Below are 19,231 nucleotides of genomic sequence, written 5' to 3' on the forward strand. Positions count from 1 at the left end.
TATGCAACTGAGGATGAATTTGAAGGACTGGTCCTCCAGCCTCCATCTCCTAAATATTGGGATCATGGGTGTGCGTTATGCAGAACTCAGTATTTGTTCCTGAAATATTTGCAGCATCACTGGGTTGTTCCGAGAGATGCTGCTCACCAGACACAGCAACTAGCCCATGTAGGAAGGCCCTGTGGCCTTGGCAGGAACTTGTCTAAACCAGGTTGTCTAACCTTTTCAACTCTCCAGGCCACACTAGATGAGGAATTCCCAGGGCCATGTGTGAGGTGATCAAGAAGAGGTATCTTCTAGTTTCATTTCCGTTTCTGTGACAGATAACCTCACAAAAAGGCAGCACAGGAAAGAAAAGGGTTTAATTGGGTACAGATGCAGGACACAGTCCATCTCAGCAGGGGGTCAGGAAAGGGACGAAGCAGGACTGCTTGCTGGTCCACAAGGCAGTGCCTCCAACCAAGAAACTAACTCACTTCATGGCCAAAGAAGTGCGGGGTGGGCCATGGGAAAGGCTGCTGGCTGGCTGGCATCAGGCTCTTATGTAGATCAGGATCACCTGCCTAGGGAGTGGTGGGGGCACTCCTACATCAATAGACGGTACCCCATAATGTCTACAGACCAGTCTGACCTGAGCGAGTTCCCAGCTGAGGTTCTCTTCCGAGAGAATTCTAGGTTGTGCCCCATTGACAGTTACAGCTAACCAGGCCAGTGTGCAAAGCTCAGCTTGAGTGCTATGAGTGCACACATGTTTGCTTTGTATGGCATTGCGACCCAAAACTGTCACTACAAAGTTTACACTTGAGAACCATGGAATAAAAACAGACAGCAACAGAAACAAACCTCACGTAGTTTTAAGTGAGATTACCATTTTGTGTTGGGTTGAATGTGCAGATGTCCAGGGCCACAGCTTGAATACTCTTGAAACCCACTTGACTGCACTGGATATTTCATGGCTGCCATTCCTGCCTGATTGTTCTCCTTTGTTGAATAGCCCAATTTACTGTCATGGGACCAGCTGAGCCCGTCCTGGCCATGGTAGGAGAAAATACCACACTGCACTGCCACCTATCACCAGAGAGGAATGCAGAGGGCATGGAGGTGCGGTGGTTTCGGTGGCATTTCTCCCCCGCGGTGCTTGTGTACAAAGACCACCAGGAGAGAGACGAGGAGCAGATGGCAGCATATCAAGGAAGAACTACCTTCGTGAGCACAGACATCAGCAAGGGAAGAGTGGCGCTCGTTATCCACAATGTCACAGCCTATGACAATGGCATCTACTGCTGCTACTTCCAGGAAGGCAGGTCCTACGATCAGGCCTTCATGAGGCTCATGGTGGCAAGTGAGTCACCCCACACTCCTCTGTTTACTTTTTCCACTGTGACCTTTGGGGAACATTGCTTTCCTGGATTCAGAGTCATAGCTGAAGCTTTGCTATGTCTAATATTCTCTTCAGCTGAAGCCTTCCAGGATATTCTTCTGATGACATGCACTGAGTAGATGGCACTGTTTTGACTACCTCAGATGCATTCCTATCTGTAGCATGGGGACACACTATACAGATTGCCTACCTGAAGGAGTCCCTAAGAGGTAAACGCTTCTGAAGGTCGAGAGTCAGCTCTGAGGGAATACTATTCGTTATCCAAAGGCAGCAGGCTGTGTGGTTGGCACACAGCTATGGGCCATTGCCTTCTCTGGTTGGCCATGAAGGAGCCCTGAGCCAAAAAGGACAGTGTCTTAAAATAAGAAAGTTATATAAGGTTGTGGCAGCCAAACAAATTCTTGTATTCTAAAATGTCCACAAGACCAAAGCAACTGAGAAATTTTCCCTCAGAGCACAAAGTTCTAAGTTGGCCTTTCTAGGTTGGACAGAACACACCTACTTAGAAGTCAGACCATTGAAGTCTCTGGCAGAGTCAGTGAAACAGCAAGCCTTTACAGAGACAGTATACATATGTGGTCTGTGATGAACCTTGGAGCTGGAGCACAATGTGGAGTGATGGAATCCTTTGCTTCCAGCACATTTGGCACATTGGCCCTTTCTCTAACATCAACACCTTTCTTTCTACCCATCTTTTCTTCCTTCCTGATTCATCTTCCCTCTATCTTTTGGCTGTAGGAACTTGCATATTAATTACCCCTAGGTTGAGCCAGTTTGTACATCCCTTTCCTTGGCTTCTACCATTAAGAGCAGGTCACTAAGATATACTCAATGAAATCCTATTGCTTGTTTTATGATGCTAAGGATCAAACCCAAGCCCTTTCTATGCCATGCAAGCATTATACTACTGAGCTACATCCCTAGCCCAGCCACATTGTTTGTTTGTTTTTGTGACAGGGTCACACTATGTAGCCTTGGCTGTCCTGGAACTTTCTCTGTAGACCAGGCTGGCCTCAAACTCATAGAGATCTTCCTGTTTCTCCATCTCTAGTGCTGGAACTAAAGTAGCCACTCTTAGCTGAGTTCTAGTGTTCCTTCCTAGGCCTGGGCTCTAAGCCCCTCATTAAAATGAAGACCCTTGAGGATGGGAGCATCTTGCTGGAATGCACATCTGAAGGGTGGTACCCAGAGCCCAGAGCTGTGTGGAGAGACCCCTATTATGAAGCTGTGCCTGCCCTGGAGGAAGATTGTACAGCTGACAGAGGAGGTCTCTTCACAGTCACTATGACTGTGATCATTAGGGACTGCTCTGTGAGGAACATGACCTGCTCCATCAACAACAGTCTGCTCAACCAGGAGGTGGAGAGTGTGATTTTTATTCCAGGTTAGTCTTCTGCCCTCTGGAGGTATGTCTAGAAAAGATAGTCTCCTCTGCAAATAGGCTGATGTCTAGAATACTGATGGGAGACTAGAGGATGGTCTGATAAAGGATTTTTGACTCTGCAGAGCTAGAGGCTGAAGCTGAACTGAGGTCACATCCTTTGTCACAAGAAGGAAACCAATTAGTCCCAATCATATGAATGAGTAGTGATAAACAGTAATAGAACAGCGAGGAACAGTGGTTATGTTGGTTCATACCTGTAGCCCCTACACTTGGAATGACAAGACAAAACAGAATGGATCTCACAACTTAAACTTGACTACACTTGAACTTGTGGTAATCCTTCTCCTTCTCCCTCGTAGTGCTGGGGTTAGAGTATAGGCCACAACACCCAGCACATTTCAGGGTTTTAATGTATAATGAAATGGATCTCCATCCCTCAGTTGAGAAGAGACTGTATGCAGCAAGGACAGAGCAAGGAGGAAGGCATTGCAAAATCCTGGACCAGGATGCTGGGGCCTGTGAAAGGTGAAGGCTGTAGAGATTTAGCAGACTGCTTACCTCATTTCATCCATGGCAGCCCTGGGTGACCCTGAGTTTTTATCCACTGAGAAGTCAGAGGTCAACTATTGCGGTTAAATAAGGATCAGGATAAACAAATAGGCCAAATAGATGTTTATTCAGGGAGAAATAACTTACAACCTAGACAGATGAACACCAGGGAATTCCACCCGATGCTCTCCTGTCTGAGTCCCCTGTCTGAGTCCCGCCAGCAAGAGAGCTCCCCCCCCCTCTCTAACCTCCTTCCACAGGTCACTTCCACAGGTCACTTCCGCCCATCGCTCCACCCCCCAATGGGCGTGGTCAGTGCCACAGAAGGACTATCTCACTACAGTCAACCATCATCTTTCTCCCATCCTGAGAGAGAAACCCCAGGGCTGGGACTTGAGGGAGCTCTCCAGATAAACTTCCTCCAAGGAGAGCTCTTAGCCTTGGTGTCCTGTCTCTCACCACACAGCACTTCTCTGGCTCAATTTCCAGAGTTCTTCGTGCCCAGCCTTCCTCTCTGGATGGTGGCCATAGCTGTCACTCTGCCTGTACTAATGCTGATCCTCCTTACATCTGGAAGTATCTGCCTCGTCAAGAACCTCCACAGGAAAAAGTCGATTCTGTCAGCTGAAAAAGAAGTTGAATATGAAGAAAAAGAAACCACACGTAAGGAACTAGGGAAAAGAAAAAGAACTTAGAAGGTAAAAGAATAAAGTATTAAATTTCACTATTCTTCAGTTCAAGGCCAACCTTGGCTACAAGATGAGTTTAAAATCAGCCTAGGCTACATAGGACCATGGTCCCAAAGAAATGAAAAAAAAGGAGGAAAAGAAAAGAGGGGACACCACCTGTTCTGACAGGTAGAAGCTTGCACGAGACAGGGACACATACAGTCAGTGGAAGGGCTCAAAACTCTCATATTATAGTAATTATGACTTTGGATCTTTTGTTCCAATCTGTAAACTTTGCATCACATACTTACAAGCAGGACTGAGTTACTAAACAAAAGCAAACCAAAAAAGTCCCAATATTGTCCCCTCACATGGTATATATCACTTCTGGCTTCTGACAGTTCTCATGTATGGGTATTTTATTAGTTACTTTTTTCATTGTTGTGATAGTTACATCTGATAGGGGCAGACAAAATGATTCAGTTGGTAAAGGGACTTGCTTCCAAGCCTGACATCCTAGATTAAATATCTAGAACCACTCCTACAGGCTGTCCTCTGACCTCCGAACCTGCAACATAGCACACAGACACATGGACACACACACACACACACACACACACACACACACACACACACACACACACATACAAAGTAAGTGAAAATTTTGAAAAATTTTAAATTTGTGAATGAATATTTTGCCTATATGTATTATGTATACCATTGAATGTCTGATGCTCACAGAGGTCAGAAAAAGGCATTGGATGGCCTGATACTAGAGTTATGGATGTTTGTGAACCACTATGTAGGTGCTGGCTAATGGAATCTGTGTCTTCTACAAAAGCAATAAGTGTTCTTAAGCACTAAGCCATCTCTTCAGAGCCTAAGCTTTTTTTTTTTTTTTTTTTTGGATTTTGTTCTATTTTGATTTGTTTTGTTTTCCAAGACCTGGCCTCACTATGTAGCTCTGGCTGTCCTAGAAGTCACTATGTAAAACAGGCTGTAAACAAAGATCCACCTGCCTCTGCCTCTGAAGTGCTGGGATTAAAGGGGTGTGCATCCAGCTTCCTAAGCCTTTTTTTTTTTTTTTTAAGTTACATTTATTTGGAGAAAGGTACCCCACTATTGCCTGCATGTAGAAATCAGAGAACAATTTGTGAGAGTTGGTTCTTTCCTTCATGGGTCTTGGGGATTAGACTCAGACTTGGCAGTAAGTGCCCTTACCCTCTGATCCACCATGATCAAACTCATTAACCTCACTTAGAAAATCTCTCACAGACAAACCTAAGTTTGTTTCCATGGGGATTCTAAATCCTGTCCAGGTCACAATGGAGATTAACCCTGTCAGGTAGGAAAGAAGGGTTTGGTGCTGTAGCAAGAGCATCATTTAAGACAAATCCAAATACCCTCTGCTGCCTACTGAGGACACTGCTTTCTTTTTCAGGGCAACTTCAAGAAGAACTGCGTAAGTTTAAGCTTTCCTGAACTACTCTCTACAGTTTGTGTTCTGCTGGCTTAGCCATGATCTCATGACATTCACCTCTCTGTCACTTGCAGGATGGAGAAGAACCCTCTTACATGCTGGTGAGAGCCTCTGGCATTCCCTTATATCCTGAGATTTCTCTCTACTAAGGGAAGAAATTAACAAAGAACCAGGGTCCCTCGAGTGGGGAAGTAGGGGATTAAGAACGCCATAGCCCCCCCTAATGCTGGACCCTAGCTTTGTCAGCCCGGCAATTTATTTCTCACAGCCCTTCCCTTTTTCAGAAGAAGTTAATCCATGAGTAGCAGAGCTCTCCCATACAGAATAGCTCTCCCAAGAGTACTCTTGCTCTTGGATCCCGAATTAATTCGAAAGAAGACAATTCTGTCTTGGGTATTTATTATCTGGGAGACAGTTAGATCGAACAGTTGGATCCCTTGTGGCAAAAATGCAATACATTTCCTGGTGCTGATCAGGGATGTAATTACTAGGTGTCCAGAAATGCTTCCTGCTTCCAGGACGCTAATACTCTGTGAATCAGGTGAGTGAGAGAGCCCAGAGCCTCGCTACCTATTCTTCATGAGAATTATTAATTTTTTCATGTGTTGCCATCAAGCATGCAAAGGCCTTGGCCCAAGGACTTTTGCTCCTTAAGGGGAAGTTGAAAATTGTCACTATCTAGTTGAGACAATTACAAGTTGTCACAAACCATGCATATCAGGAGGATATAATTCTAACACCGTCAGCAAAGTTGACTGACTAGACAAACCATAGTGCAGACGGTTGGCAAACACTTTCTGTGCCCATAGAAGACACTACTATGAGCTTCAACCCTGCCTGAAAATATCCCCATCTTATGTTTGCTGCACACACCTTTCAGCTTGGCTTTGGGGACATTTGTTCTCCTTCTGTATCCTTCGGTGGGTACCCTATCAGTCATTTAAATCAGTTGTCAGCTGATTGAAGGAATGCCGAGACCAGTGAAGTGATCTTGTACTAGCCAGGACTCACTTAGATTCGTTAACTGGCTCATCATTAGGGAGAGTGAGAGATTAAGCCTCTCTTGTTGGCCAAAGCCAAGTTGGATGGTTTCTATTAGGAGAATCCTAGAGATCTTATATTATGGCAAACACTGGAGCAGATCTGAGAATGCTGAAAGGGGGAAGCATTCCCTTCAGCTCATTTGCTGAACTTGCTGGGTTTCTTAGAGCCCCTGTCTACTTTATAGAAGACAATCCTCCTGTGTAAGGAGTAGGGATTTTTTGCCCGCCACTGGTCTTGTTCCGCCGCTGCACCAGCCCCAATTAACACACTGAGACTATGTATTAGATATAATTCTGTTGGCCCGTTACTTGTTTCTTATCATCTAGCTCTGTCTTAAATATTAACCCATTTCTGATAATCTAATATTTCCACATGGTCTTCTTACCGGGGAGCCAGCCGGCATTCTGTTTTCTCCAGACTCTCCATGTTGACCCCTCCTTCCTCCTTCCTATTTCCTCCTTGTCTCCAGTCCCTCCTATCTTCCCTTCCTATTGGCCAACAGTGCTTTATTCATTAACCAGTATGAGAAACATATATATATATATATATATATATATATATATATATATATAGGCATCTCCCATCATCTCCTCTTTTCTGTCTAAATAAAAAGAAGGGTTTTAAGCTTAACACAGCAAAATATATAACACAACAGTTATCAAGTAAGAATCACAGTTAACAATATTTAGTCCATTAACATTTAGTAAGATTTGAAGAAAATATTCCATCATCTATTTTGTCTTGTGAGTCTAAGGTCCTATATGTACCCTATCATTGAATCCTAACTAAAGAAAACTATAACCATAACTGTCTGTCTTCAACTCCTTCAAAGACCACAGAAGGATAGTATATAAACTCTAGAAATGACAGAGACATCTGGCCTTTTTAGTCACCTGAAGTTCTTCTGTAATCTTCCATCTTTAGCCCATAGGCCATAGTGTGTCTGGCAGACTCTTCAGCAAAGCAGGAAACTTTAAACTGTCTTCTTTTATTGGCAGCTTGTCAGTCATTTTTCTCTGTGTCCTGCAGACTGTCTGGCAGACTCTTCCATGAAGCAGGAACTCTGTAGCAATGTCCATCTTGAATCAGCAGTCACTTTTCTGTGGGTCCTGCATGTCCAGTTTATACAGCATAAAGTCAAACAGTCCAGACAAGAGCAGTATCTTGTCCAAATGGCTAGTCTTGCCATATTGGAAGCAAACTCTATAACGAGTTTCTTCAATGTCCATCTTCCTTTCTGATGCAGGTGGTGTTGCCAGGAACAATTATGTCTCATTGTCAAGAAAAACCCTAAACCAATTTAAATGCCATATTCTGTAGGTCTTTGAAAGGTTTGAAGAATGCCTATCTATCTCAAACATATCTCTGCATATCTAGAAAACCTAACTCACCTAGCTATAAGTTTTGACTATTAGAGGTAACTATGTAAAATCTGTACTAAATTATACATTACATTTTTAAATGAGCTTTATTCATTAACCAGTATGAGAAACATATACAGAATGACATCTCCCATCACTCCTGTCTGCCTAGAACACAAACGAGCTTCATTATGGGCTTCCTTAGATCAACAAACAAACAAACTGCCTTCTTTGAAAAGGAATCCCACATCAGCTCCCAATACCCCATGGGGGGGGGGGGGAACCAGAGGTTGTGCATGTCCAGGAATTTGAGCTCTCAGCACTAAGCCTGAGACTTTTCCTACAGCTGATGTAGTTCTGGACCCAGATACAGCTCATCCTGAACTCTTCCTGTCAGACGACCAGAGAAGTGTAAGACGAGGTGCTTCGAGGCAGAGCGTGCCTGACAACCCTGAGAGGTTTGACTGCCGGCCATGTGTCCTGGGCCGGGAGAGCTTCTCCTCAGGAAAGCATTACTGGGAGGTGGAGGTGGAAAATGTGATGGTGTGGGCCATTGGCGTCTGTAGAGACAGTGTTGAAAGGAAAGGGGAAGCCCTGTTGGTTCCTCAGAATGGCTTCTGGACCCTGGAGATGTTTGGAAGCCAGTACAGAGCCCTGTCCTCCCCAGAGACGATCATACCTCTGAAAGAGCATCTGCACCGAGTAGCCATCTTCCTGGACTGTGAAGCTGGAGATGTTTCTTTCTACAACATGAGAGACAGGTCACACATCTACACATGTCCCCCTGTGGCCTTTGCTGGACCCCTGAGACCCTTCTTTAGGCTTGGCTCTGATGATAGTCCCCTCTTCATCTGCCCAGCATTCACAGGGGCACAGGGAGTAACAATACCTGAGGGTGGGCTGATCCTATATAGGACAAGACCAGTTTCTCAGAGCCATGTAAAGGAGCCATAGCTCTCACCTACCACCTCCACACACAATCAGGTGGAGAGCAGGCCCTATGTCCTTCAGGTCACCTCGTGCATCTTCCAGCTGCCCCCTCCCCACATATTCCAGGTCTGTGCCCCAGTTCACTCCTTCATTAGCTCATTTGCTTCTAACTATGGGCCTAGACCCAGGCTTATTGGACCACTGTCATCACATCGCTCTCTGCTGAGATGAAAGTGTGAGAAGGGAAGAGATAGAAAACTCTGAAACTTCACCATGATGCTCTGCCCATAGTGGCCAAGGCAAGGGCAATAGGGTGCATCAGGATGAAAGAAGGAGAGAACAGCAGAGGAAGGAGACAGGTCAATACAAACTGAGGCCACAGATGGAGGAAATGGAGCAGCGAGCTTGGGGTAGGCCTCATATGACAGCTGTGGAGAGATGGGAGCTAATGGTCCACAAATATCCAAAGCCAAAGGTTTTTCTAGCATGTAATAAAGATGTGTGGAGTATGTATCTGTAAGCCTACACATGGGAGGGAAGAATGAACAGTGACAGTCTGGTTTCCAGCTGGCTCAGAGGTCCCTACAGTAGACACTCAGTTCTGAGTGTTTCCTTCTCCTGAGTCCCAAAGACAGTTCCACAGCTTTTCATCACAGAAGAAATAAGCACAAGCTTCCTGCGCTACTTCCTATCCCAGCGCCTGTAACACCACCAGCACAGTCCTCGAGAATCACTACTGACTGCAGGGGCCACTTGAGCAGGGAAGTTTGACAGAAGCTGGAGAGATGGGGTCCCAGGTGAGTGGAGGGTTTGCACCCCAGCAGAAGGGAGATTTGTGCTGCTCTAAGAAGCATCATTCAGGTAGAGCAGCCTGCTAGTGGTACAGCTCTAGAGGAGGCCGGGAGGTGGGGCTTCTTCACCTCCCCAAGGCATGGGATTAAAGGAAGTATGATGCACCAGTTTGCTTGTTCTGTTGCTGGGATCACTGTGTTCAAAGGCAACTAGAGAAGAAAAGGAGTTCTTTCATCTTACACTTCCCCATTGCAGTTCATCATCATAGAATGAAAGACAGTCTTAAATCTATCCATTTAGCAAACACATGAGTGGGGAGATCAGGGAAGCAGGTTACAGCAGAGGTGGTCTCTGAGATCATGTTCTTTAAAACAAACAAACCAACAAAAGCACCAGTCAGTCAATCAAACAACTACTTGACCAAAGAAAATTCTGTTAGTCTTTCTCAGAGTGTGTGTCACCGACATGTGTTGGCACTTCCCACATCCTTTCTTCCAGATCAACTTGATGTTTGGCCAAAGAAAGACATCTACTGGCTTCTTCCTGTAAGAAACACTGTCTTAAATTAAAAGATCAAATGGTCTGAATCGCAGTCAAGCAGCAGAACTACTATAGCCAATCAAAGGCTGAATGACAAAAAGTAAAGTTAAAGAAACCCCCCTACTTGAAAAAAAGGACAGTCTGACCTGGAATTTGCTAACTTCCCCAAGAATTCACACTGCCTCTCTTTTCTGTGAGTCAGCAGATGGTAAATAGGGTTCTTAAGAAACAAAGAGATAGCTGCACCTCCGGTTTGCCCAGACAAGATTAATTAGCACACCCTGAGGCCCTAAGGTCTGTTGACCCTAACAGCAAGACCATCCAGCCTCAAAGGGTCACATACTCAAGGGACTGAGGGTCAAACCCTCTCCCTAAACTTGTGGGCTTTGCCTTTAAAAACACCTGTGCTTGGGGGATGGGGCTTCTCTCTAGCCTGCATGGTGAGGGAGCCCGTTTGCTCAAATGTTTCCTGTTCATTAAAGCCTCTTGCATGTTGCAGCAACTGGACTGGACATTGAGTTCTTGGGGGTACCGACTGAAACTGGGAGAATCCTCATTCTGAGGGTCTTACAAGGCTTCCTTCAGAACTGGTTCCCAGGCCCAAGCTGATGAAGAGCTCCAATTATGTTCTCTCTCTCTCTCTCTCTCTCTCTCTCTCTCTCTCTCTCTCTCTCTCTGTTTCTCTCTGTGTATGTGTCTGTATACCTCTGTCTCTGACTCTCACACGTGCTGCAGTACTTTCAGCTTATATATATTTAATCCCAGCAGCCACACTAGTTAGCCATAGAAGCAGGGTGATGGTGGTGCATGCCTTTAATCCCAGCACTAGAGAGGAATATAAGGCAGATGGAGACAAGAGTGCAGGGTATTCAGTCTGCGGTCACGCTGAGGACAGGGTCACCCCAGTCTTGGTGGAGGTAAGAACTCTCTAGTGGTTGGCTGCTTTGCTTTTATGATCTTCAACTTAAACCCCAATATCTGTCTCTGGGTTTTTATTGTTCATGCTACACTGAATACACTGAATAGTAGACATATTTATGCACTTTAGGATTTGGTGAAATTTTTCCTGATAGTTAACTCAATCCCCTATGCACAATAAAACTTAAAACATGACTACATCAAAACTCTTTGTAAAGTACATGTGACACCTTCAGTATGGATTGACAAGCTCAGGATAAGGGTCCAGGAAGCATCTTGTGTGGTCTCTTTGGCCACACAGATAGTGCAATGGTGACCCGGCTATTAACCATATCTCTGGATGGAAAACAAGCTATTCACCTCTCTTTGAAGGGACAACCCTGTGTGTTTAACATTCCTGGATCTCCTACGGAGTAGTACATGTGAGCACAAGGACCTCCATACCTCCCACAGGGGGGTGTGCATTCGGGGCTGGGAGGTGAGGGAGGGTATCCAATGACTGTGTGTATATATAAAGTGTATATGTATAAAGGTCTGTAGCTTGTTCCCAAGGTCCATTTCCAGAGTTCACTGTGGGCTTGGCAAAAGCCTCTACTGACTATCATATTTCAGCACCTCTGCCCCTCTTCCTTAACTTCCCCAACTTGTCGATTCCCAGGTAGTCTGCAATAACTGTCTTGCAGTCTTCCTCTGGAACATTAGTGAGAGGGGTTCTTAAAAGTATGTGTCAGTCCAAGACAATTTCAGAGGATCTAGGGAGTCAGAATTCTTCAACACTACTAAAAGCAACATTCGCATCTTTGCACATTACATGTAAGCCCAGGATTTTCTAGATGTTAAGTGACACATGATGGTAGTATCCTACCCACTGAAATATGTGCTAAAAATGCACAGGTTAAGATGCATGGGATGAGGTTATAATATGGATTATATATTTTATTCGGGGAGGAGTCACTTACACGAGAAACTAATGACCCGCAAGTTCCCACTCCAAGGATCCACTTCCAGACTGCTTTCCGTGACTCTACTGGAACCAAGAGAAAGTGAGCTGGGGTCCAGGACCCCAGATGTAGCCTTCCCCCATCACGCCCGCACCAGTGACCACAGGTATAGTCAGTGCAACAGGTGCAGGCAGAGTGGATATCTCACTACAATGTGCTTTTGTGTTCCTATGCTTAAAATCTTCCTGACTTCAATTCCTATTGTATTAAATGTTAATAGATACAACCCATATAAAAAAAAACTGTTCAGGGTCCTCAGTTATTTTCAAGAGTACAAAAAGTTTATAAGATAAAAATATTTGAAATCTTATGCTTGAAGCAACACCGTGTATAACCAGGTCTATGCCAAAAATGAAAGGTGAAGCATGTTTGGGGATTGAACGCAAGGCCTTGAACATGCTAGGCAAGTGCCTACTCCTGAGGTACTAGCCTCAAAGCTAAGGTTTTGATGCATTTCATTAATGTTTGATACTATTTCAGACCTTTATTAAGAGGTGCTTTCAGTTTACTAACTTCTTTGAAAAATAATGTAAACTTTTATTACAAATTAAAAAAAGAAGTTTTAAAAAATCTCAACTTGACTTTAACCCCAGCATTTGGGAGACAGAGGCAGGCAGATCTCAGAGTTAGAGACTAGCCTGGTCTACACAGCAAGTTCCAGTGCGAAGCCTGTACAGAGAGAATGATCTCTATCTTTAAAAAAAAAAAAAAAATTTAAAGGTGTAATTGAGAAAAACCAGGATTGAAAAATATTATTACCAGAAAGAGACATCTTTAGGTAAAAATAACAAAACCCATAATGAATAAACAATGTTGATAGTTGTAGTGCATCTGATCAACAGGCAAAAAGCAAGCACTTAAGGTCTTTGCTCCAATCTTCATTCATATCTTACTGCTGGAATTTTGTATTCATTTCTTCTGGTTGGGTGACCAAACCAGATGATGGTGGAGATGTGAATCCTGTTTACACAGGCCCACTATCCTCAGCCTCTGGATTTTTCAGCTGGTGGATTGGCTACTTTTGTCTCTTATGATTTGGGGTTCTCTGGCCTTTGCAATGGTCATTGAAAGTTTATCAACACCAACACTGAAATGGCTGCTTGACCTTGGGTCTCATCTTGATTTTCCTTGTTCTCTTAATTGCAGCCCTGGCTAGGCTGACTTTGGCCAAGAGGACCCACCCCTATAGAATCATCTTCCATCACTTCTCCCTGCATCAGAGGGCTGGAATACTGAGGCCATAGCCCATAGGGTCTTTGAATGTGGTAAGGGGAACCTGACCTGCAGCTCTCTGGGATCCCTCATTCTTTTCTCCACTGTCACTATTCTGATGATTCTATTGGTGATTTTGAAGATGATCCCTATGACTGGATAGTATCAATGATGGTTATGGTCAGCTACATTTTTACTGCCTTCTTAAACTGGAATTCCACCAGGACCTGTAATATATGCTGCCAAGCCATCTGTGGTGCCTGCATGCTGCCTTGATTCCAGTCATGATGATAATGGATTAAACCTCTGAACTATACGCTTCCACCCCAATTAAATGTTTTCCGTTATAAAACTTGCTGTGATCACAGTGTTCCTTCATAGCAATAGAAACACTAAGACACCATCCTTTTCTCCAACAACATCAAACCCAGCAGTATCTCCATCCCCTACACTGCAAGGGTACTTCCCAGGGTGATTCTTTATGGCAGCCTGTACAAATACATTTTCTTTTGTATCATCTATCTGTTCCTTACATTGAACCATTTTAGTGTTCTCAAAACCTTTGCAATGACCTTCTTATCCCCTATGGGGCACTGCTGATGTGAGGCCACCGGGTACCTAATGCACTGCGGGTGAAGTCAAACTTGGTGCCAGCCCTGAGTACTGCTGCTGGGTCTCTGTATGAATGCTAAGTGTTTTAAGCACTACTTTCAAGTTACACTTCAAAACAATAAGCATATACACAATGAAGTCTGCCCTGCTGTTGTGTTCTATCCTGAGCTCTGATGCTTGGGAGGCCTTCCTTGACAGATTTGACTTGGGGCTCACCCAGCAGGATCAGCCTTGTCTCTGGGAACACTTACAACAATCAAAGGCAAATGTTCAGCTTTAGGTGGTCAATAACATTTGGAGCAAACAATTCACCAAGAAGCTGGATAGGAAAGACTAAGGCTTGAAATATAGAGAGAAGGCTTGGAAATGGGTGTTCCTGGGGTTCTAGAAGACCATGTGCTATTGTGTTCATACTCCGAGGAGACCTGGAGGTGGCACTAAACCCTCACAGGAGATGATCACAAGGTTCTGTGCTACCTGATCCTCATAGGGTGAGGACATACTGCCCCAGCATGTCCTGTTGGTCTGGTCAATTTGAGTTCCAGAGCTCAGCAACCCCCATAGCCCAGTGGGCTCTCCACCATAGTCATATCAAAAGGCTTCTTCCAGCTGCCCAACACACACACACACACACACACACACACACACACAATTGTCATGTCTGGCTGGCTTGTCTGTATGTTCCTGAGAAAGGGAGTGAAGAATAAGGAAAGAAATAGACAAGAGACAGAAGATAGAGTTGGGAGGGCTCCCATTGAATACTGTAAAAAGCCCCAAGTTTATTATTCATACCTCTTATATACCCCAATCAAAAGGGAGGGCACAAGACTTCTTTACCATGATGCAAAGAACAAACGTAATTACCTTCCCAGTAGCCAAAAATTTTGGTCACCACACACTAAATCAACCATCCTGTAATTTGGTCTTGAGGATCAAGACATCCATAGCTATACCTTAGGCCAAGAATCCTGTTGTTTAAATCTTGAATAGGTTTGAACTCTCTGTCCTTAAGTCAAGATGAAATGTAGTTAATAACAATGGACCCCAACACACACACACACACACACCTCTACTTCACATCCCCCAGCCCAGCATCTCCCAGTAAATTGTTGGTTTAGCAATTCAGTTGGTAGTCACAGGACAGGTTGCAGCCTCCAGAATCCTAGCCAAAGAAAATGGGAAGAAAAAAAAGGGGGGGCATGCCACCCCTCCCAATGCCCATGGAAAGGCAGTAAGCCTTCTCTCACCACAGAGTCTGGTTTATTCTTGACAGCTGAGAGTCAAGAACTCCAGTACGGTTAACACTGGCAGCAAAGAATGTCTACACAGAGACCATATTTCCTTTATACAGAGATGTTAGAATGATGATAAAAAAAAAAAAAAAAAAAAAGCCCTGTGTCATGCTTAGACCTTGACATATATGACTTTTCCCAACTGTAAATCTACAATTTTCTAAGATCCTCACAAGAAACACATCTATATTAATGGACAAGCCTTTGGCTCCTTGTTCAAACCTTATATCCCATACTTTTACCTTGTCAAATGGAAATCCTATCTAAGATACCACAGGGGCCACCTATAACTTCATTTATCAAAGAGAGAGAGAGAGAGAGAAAAGGAGAGAAAAAACAAATTTCTTAGCAACTCTTGAGATGTAACTTGAGAGCCACTAAAATCATTTTATGTGGCTACTGGTAACACGTGTAAATGTAAATCTCTCTTGAGATCCCCACATTCACATTTGGGTGTGTCTTTTCCTTTCCCTGGGTGCCTCTCTTTCTATTATCCCCTGCACTTAACTCTATACTAAAGGCTCAGCCGTAAAAGGCACTCACCACTAAGGCTGACAACTTAGTTCAGTCCCTGGGACCCATATGAAGGAGAGAACTAATTCCTGAAAGTTGTCCTCTAACCTCTATATGCATATGCTCCTACAGCCATCTGGCCCACCCATCAATCAACCAATCAGTCAATCAAAGCCACACCCATCAATCAATCAATCAAAATAAAAGAAATGTAATAAACAAAAATTTAAATCTACGTTAAAAATCTCTTCCTAAGAAACTCCATTCTCCTTCAAGTTGGTTCATTCCTTTCTGTCATGAAACCAAGAATCCCATCTTTATTTGAGTATCTGAAAAATACTGTATCTCCAGTCTGGGCCCCACTGACAAACCCTAGTTGGGCAGGTGGTGGACCTTGGGCAACAGGCGGTCAGTCTCCCAGCACCCACCCCAAACTTGGCTCCCAACTCTGAGTTCTCAGATACAGTAAACTCTTGACATCTGAAGCCAAAAGGAAGTTCCCCTGGATTTCTAAGAACGAAGCTGGGACATAGAGCATGTTCATGATGCATTAATAAGCAGACACTCCCAGGAGGGAACAGTTGTTTCATTGTGAGTCTTATGCACACATTCCCAGAAATGCATCTTTAATGTACTCAGCTGGTGTTCACATACTTAACTGACTTGATAATTGATTTTTAAGCTTGCTCACTTTCCAGAGAAATTAAGAAGGGTGCTTGGAAAAGTCTGAGTCCTCCCTGTCCCCGTTTTTCTACAAACAAGCCTTTTATCAACCCCACTGTTGCCAGAGAAGTAGAACACACATGCTATGTGCCTTCACTGCATGTGGAGGCAGAGCTTCACCCTGCCAAGATCTCTAAGCCTCAGGACAAACAAACAAGCAAACAAACAAACAAAAGCCTGACAGCATTTTGCAGATAAGGACAGAAAGGAAAGAGATAGTAATAATTGTTTATGAAGTTTTAGGTTACAACTCTCTCTTGAAAGTTGACCACAACATTAGCTGACCCATTTCTCCCTCCCCTAGGTTACTTGCGATTGGTAAATAGGAACATTATTTCAGAATCGTATTGTCAAAATGCCATAAGGATACCTAGTGTGTGTTAATTGTGTAAATGAGCCATGAAGGACAGTGGCAAACCAGTTAAGAGCACAGAACTTGCTTGGCACTTGCTCAGTCTAGTCCTTCCTCATGGTTCAGTTTAACTGCAGTTGGCTGCTTCTTCATCACCTGATGATTCTGAACAAGAGTAAGACAAAACAAACAAACAAACAAACAAACAAACAAACAAACCTACAGAAGCCATATAACTGTGCTCAGCATCAGGAGGCCTTGAGTTCAATCTCCAACATACTAGCAGCCTTGAAAGGTGGAAGCAGGAGGATCGCTCCAAGATTATACTCAGCTGTATAATGTGCTTGGTCCAGCTTGGGTTATAAGATCCAGCCCTCCCATCTCCATTAAAAAAAAAAAAAAAAAAGGTCATATTTGTTTGCTTCTAGGAGAAGTTGCAGAAGTGACTTTTGAGGGAGGAAGAGGAATTAATCATGCAGGCAAGAAGTGGCAGGCTGCTCTGGAAGAGTGAAGATAAGCACTGTTATCTGGGGTGGGGTTTGAGTAGCCACTCCAATTCCAAGTCCTGCTTTCTGGGGGACAGCAGGAAGAGTGTTGAAAAAAGAGAAAGGCTGATGCTTTTCTGTAGGCTTACCAGCAGCACACGAATCTACTGATATCTTAATTATTGCCTGTTACCCCTCAGTCAGCATCCCTCTGGCCACTTAGGCGGCCACTTGGAGGAGCTTCCAGGCCCACAGCCCGGGCTCTGCCACAACCTCCGTATGTAGGTTTAAATTAATTCTCTACAGTTCTGTTTATCAATAAGACTCAGAAGTCAAAGGCTGGGTTGACAATCTGCCTAGCTCAGAGAGGCTGAGCAGCCACCAGCTGACCTTGCCTTTTGCCCAGAGACACATCTGTTCACTTGTTCCAGAACCAAGAGAGCTCAGACTCTAGTCCCCACCCTTTCCTTCCTGTGTCTTTTCTATCCACATTGCTGGGCTTCTCTATGACCAATTCTGGTCAGCTAGTCACTGGATCCACCCCCCTGATTCAAGGTATAACTTTATTGGGCAGTCTCAGGAGTATCAGAGTTCTATCAAAATATCCCACAACAAAAGACCTTTCCTTTTCTCCAACCTTTTGACACTGAGATATCTTTATCATCTACACAGCTCACACTGGAAGGAAAAAACACACAAAATAATCTCATATCAATTTGTGTTGGGCCACCACTGCCTGGCAGTAATATTTTTTTAAAGATTTATTTTTATTGTTTTTAATTGTGTGTGCATGTGTATGCCCAAGTGTGGGTTTGTGCACAGGAGTACAGATGCTCAAGGGGTCCAAAGAGGATATTGGAGCTCTGGGAGCTAGAGTTACAGATGGTCATGGGCCACTCAACACAGGTCCTTACAGAAGCAGTTCATGTTAACTGCTGAAACATCTATCCAGCCCAACAGATAATATCTTTATCCTCCAATCTGCTAAGCCAGCATGCAACATTTAAATGTGTTGTATAAATCATTTTAAAACACAACTGATGAGGCAAGAATTCAGATAACATACATATCCTATATATACATGTCCTATAGATATGAACAAGATGACTGTGTCATTTCTGATTGACAATCAGACATACAGGGATTGTTGACTTCTAAGTCCTCTTGCCAGTTCCTAACATGCAGAGAATTTTAAGCAAAAAGTAGTGTAACTTGATTTGTCCTTGGGAACAACCCACATCCTGGCAGTCCAGTAGGCCAACTGGGGTAGCTAGCCTTGAACTTAATCATAATAATTAAAAGAAAAATAAAACTGAGAAGGAATTTTGTTAAAAAACATAAAGCAGTTATTTTAAAAATTGTTTTTAATTTATTTTTAATTTATGTATATGCCCATATGTCAGTCATGTGTGTGGGGGTATCCCAAGAGGCCCCGGGAACTTTAGTCACAGTTGTATCAGGTAGGTGCTGGGAACTGAACCTGGGCCCTCTGCAAGAGCAGCCAGTGTTATTAACTGCTGAGACATCTCCCGACTCCAAGTATAATACATTTATTAACTTTAATTTTTAAAATACCCACACAGACCAATAAGAATCACGAAGCCCTGTCCAGAGAAGACAGCAATTGGACTGGACAACGAGAAATGACCAGCCTTTGCTATCATAGAAAGGCTTGATAATAATAGTAATAACAATCTAATAAATCTCACATTTCCATAGGCTCTAGTCCATCCTGTATCCTGGGAATCTGAGTCACAAAATACTTGTCCTTCGAGCCGGATTCGAACCAGCGACCTAAGGATGGCCAGAATGAACTATCTACAGTCCTCCGCTCTACCAACTGAGCTATCGAAGGATAGCATATGCAAGTTCTAATAACGTTTCAAATACCTTAGGTGGCTCGAAATCTGCATTTGTGAATAGTTTTAAACTTTTGATCTTTCTGCTTCCACTTGGGATCAGTATGAGCCATCTTGCCTGATTTTAAACTCAGG

At 43.8% G+C, this 19,231-nt stretch overlaps 1 protein-coding gene, 1 non-coding gene and 1 pseudogene across 2 annotated transcripts; 1 reads left to right on the forward strand and 2 right to left on the reverse strand.

Annotated features, from left to right (window-relative positions):
• The first annotated feature begins 1,005 nt into the window (after window positions 1–1,005).
• Window positions 1,006–8,823, forward strand: LOC127229496 (butyrophilin subfamily 2 member A2). The gene is made up of 6 exons (XM_051194602.1): window positions 1,006–1,342; window positions 2,484–2,765; window positions 3,804–3,977; window positions 5,424–5,444; window positions 5,537–5,563; window positions 8,214–8,823. Exons 1-6 carry the CDS (start codon window positions 1,009–1,011, stop codon window positions 8,819–8,821), a joined length of 1,446 nt encoding a protein of 481 aa, XP_051050559.1. The 5' UTR covers window positions 1,006–1,008; the 3' UTR covers window positions 8,822–8,823.
• A 4,361-nt stretch (window positions 8,824–13,184) lies between these two features.
• LOC127229488 (Y-box-binding protein 1-like) lies at window positions 13,185–14,373 on the reverse strand (annotated as a pseudogene).
• A 4,630-nt stretch (window positions 14,374–19,003) lies between these two features.
• Window positions 19,004–19,092, reverse strand: Trnay-gua (transfer RNA tyrosine (anticodon GUA)). Its single transcript is given in 2 exon segments — window positions 19,004–19,039; window positions 19,056–19,092. It is a non-coding gene; the product is annotated as a tRNA-Tyr (tRNA).
• Between the last annotated feature and the right edge of the window lie 139 nt (window positions 19,093–19,231).

Source organism: Phodopus roborovskii, unplaced genomic scaffold (genome assembly GCF_943737965.1).
Source record: "Phodopus roborovskii unplaced genomic scaffold, PHOROB, whole genome shotgun sequence".
Taxonomy (NCBI): Eukaryota; Metazoa; Chordata; class Mammalia; order Rodentia; family Cricetidae; genus Phodopus; species Phodopus roborovskii.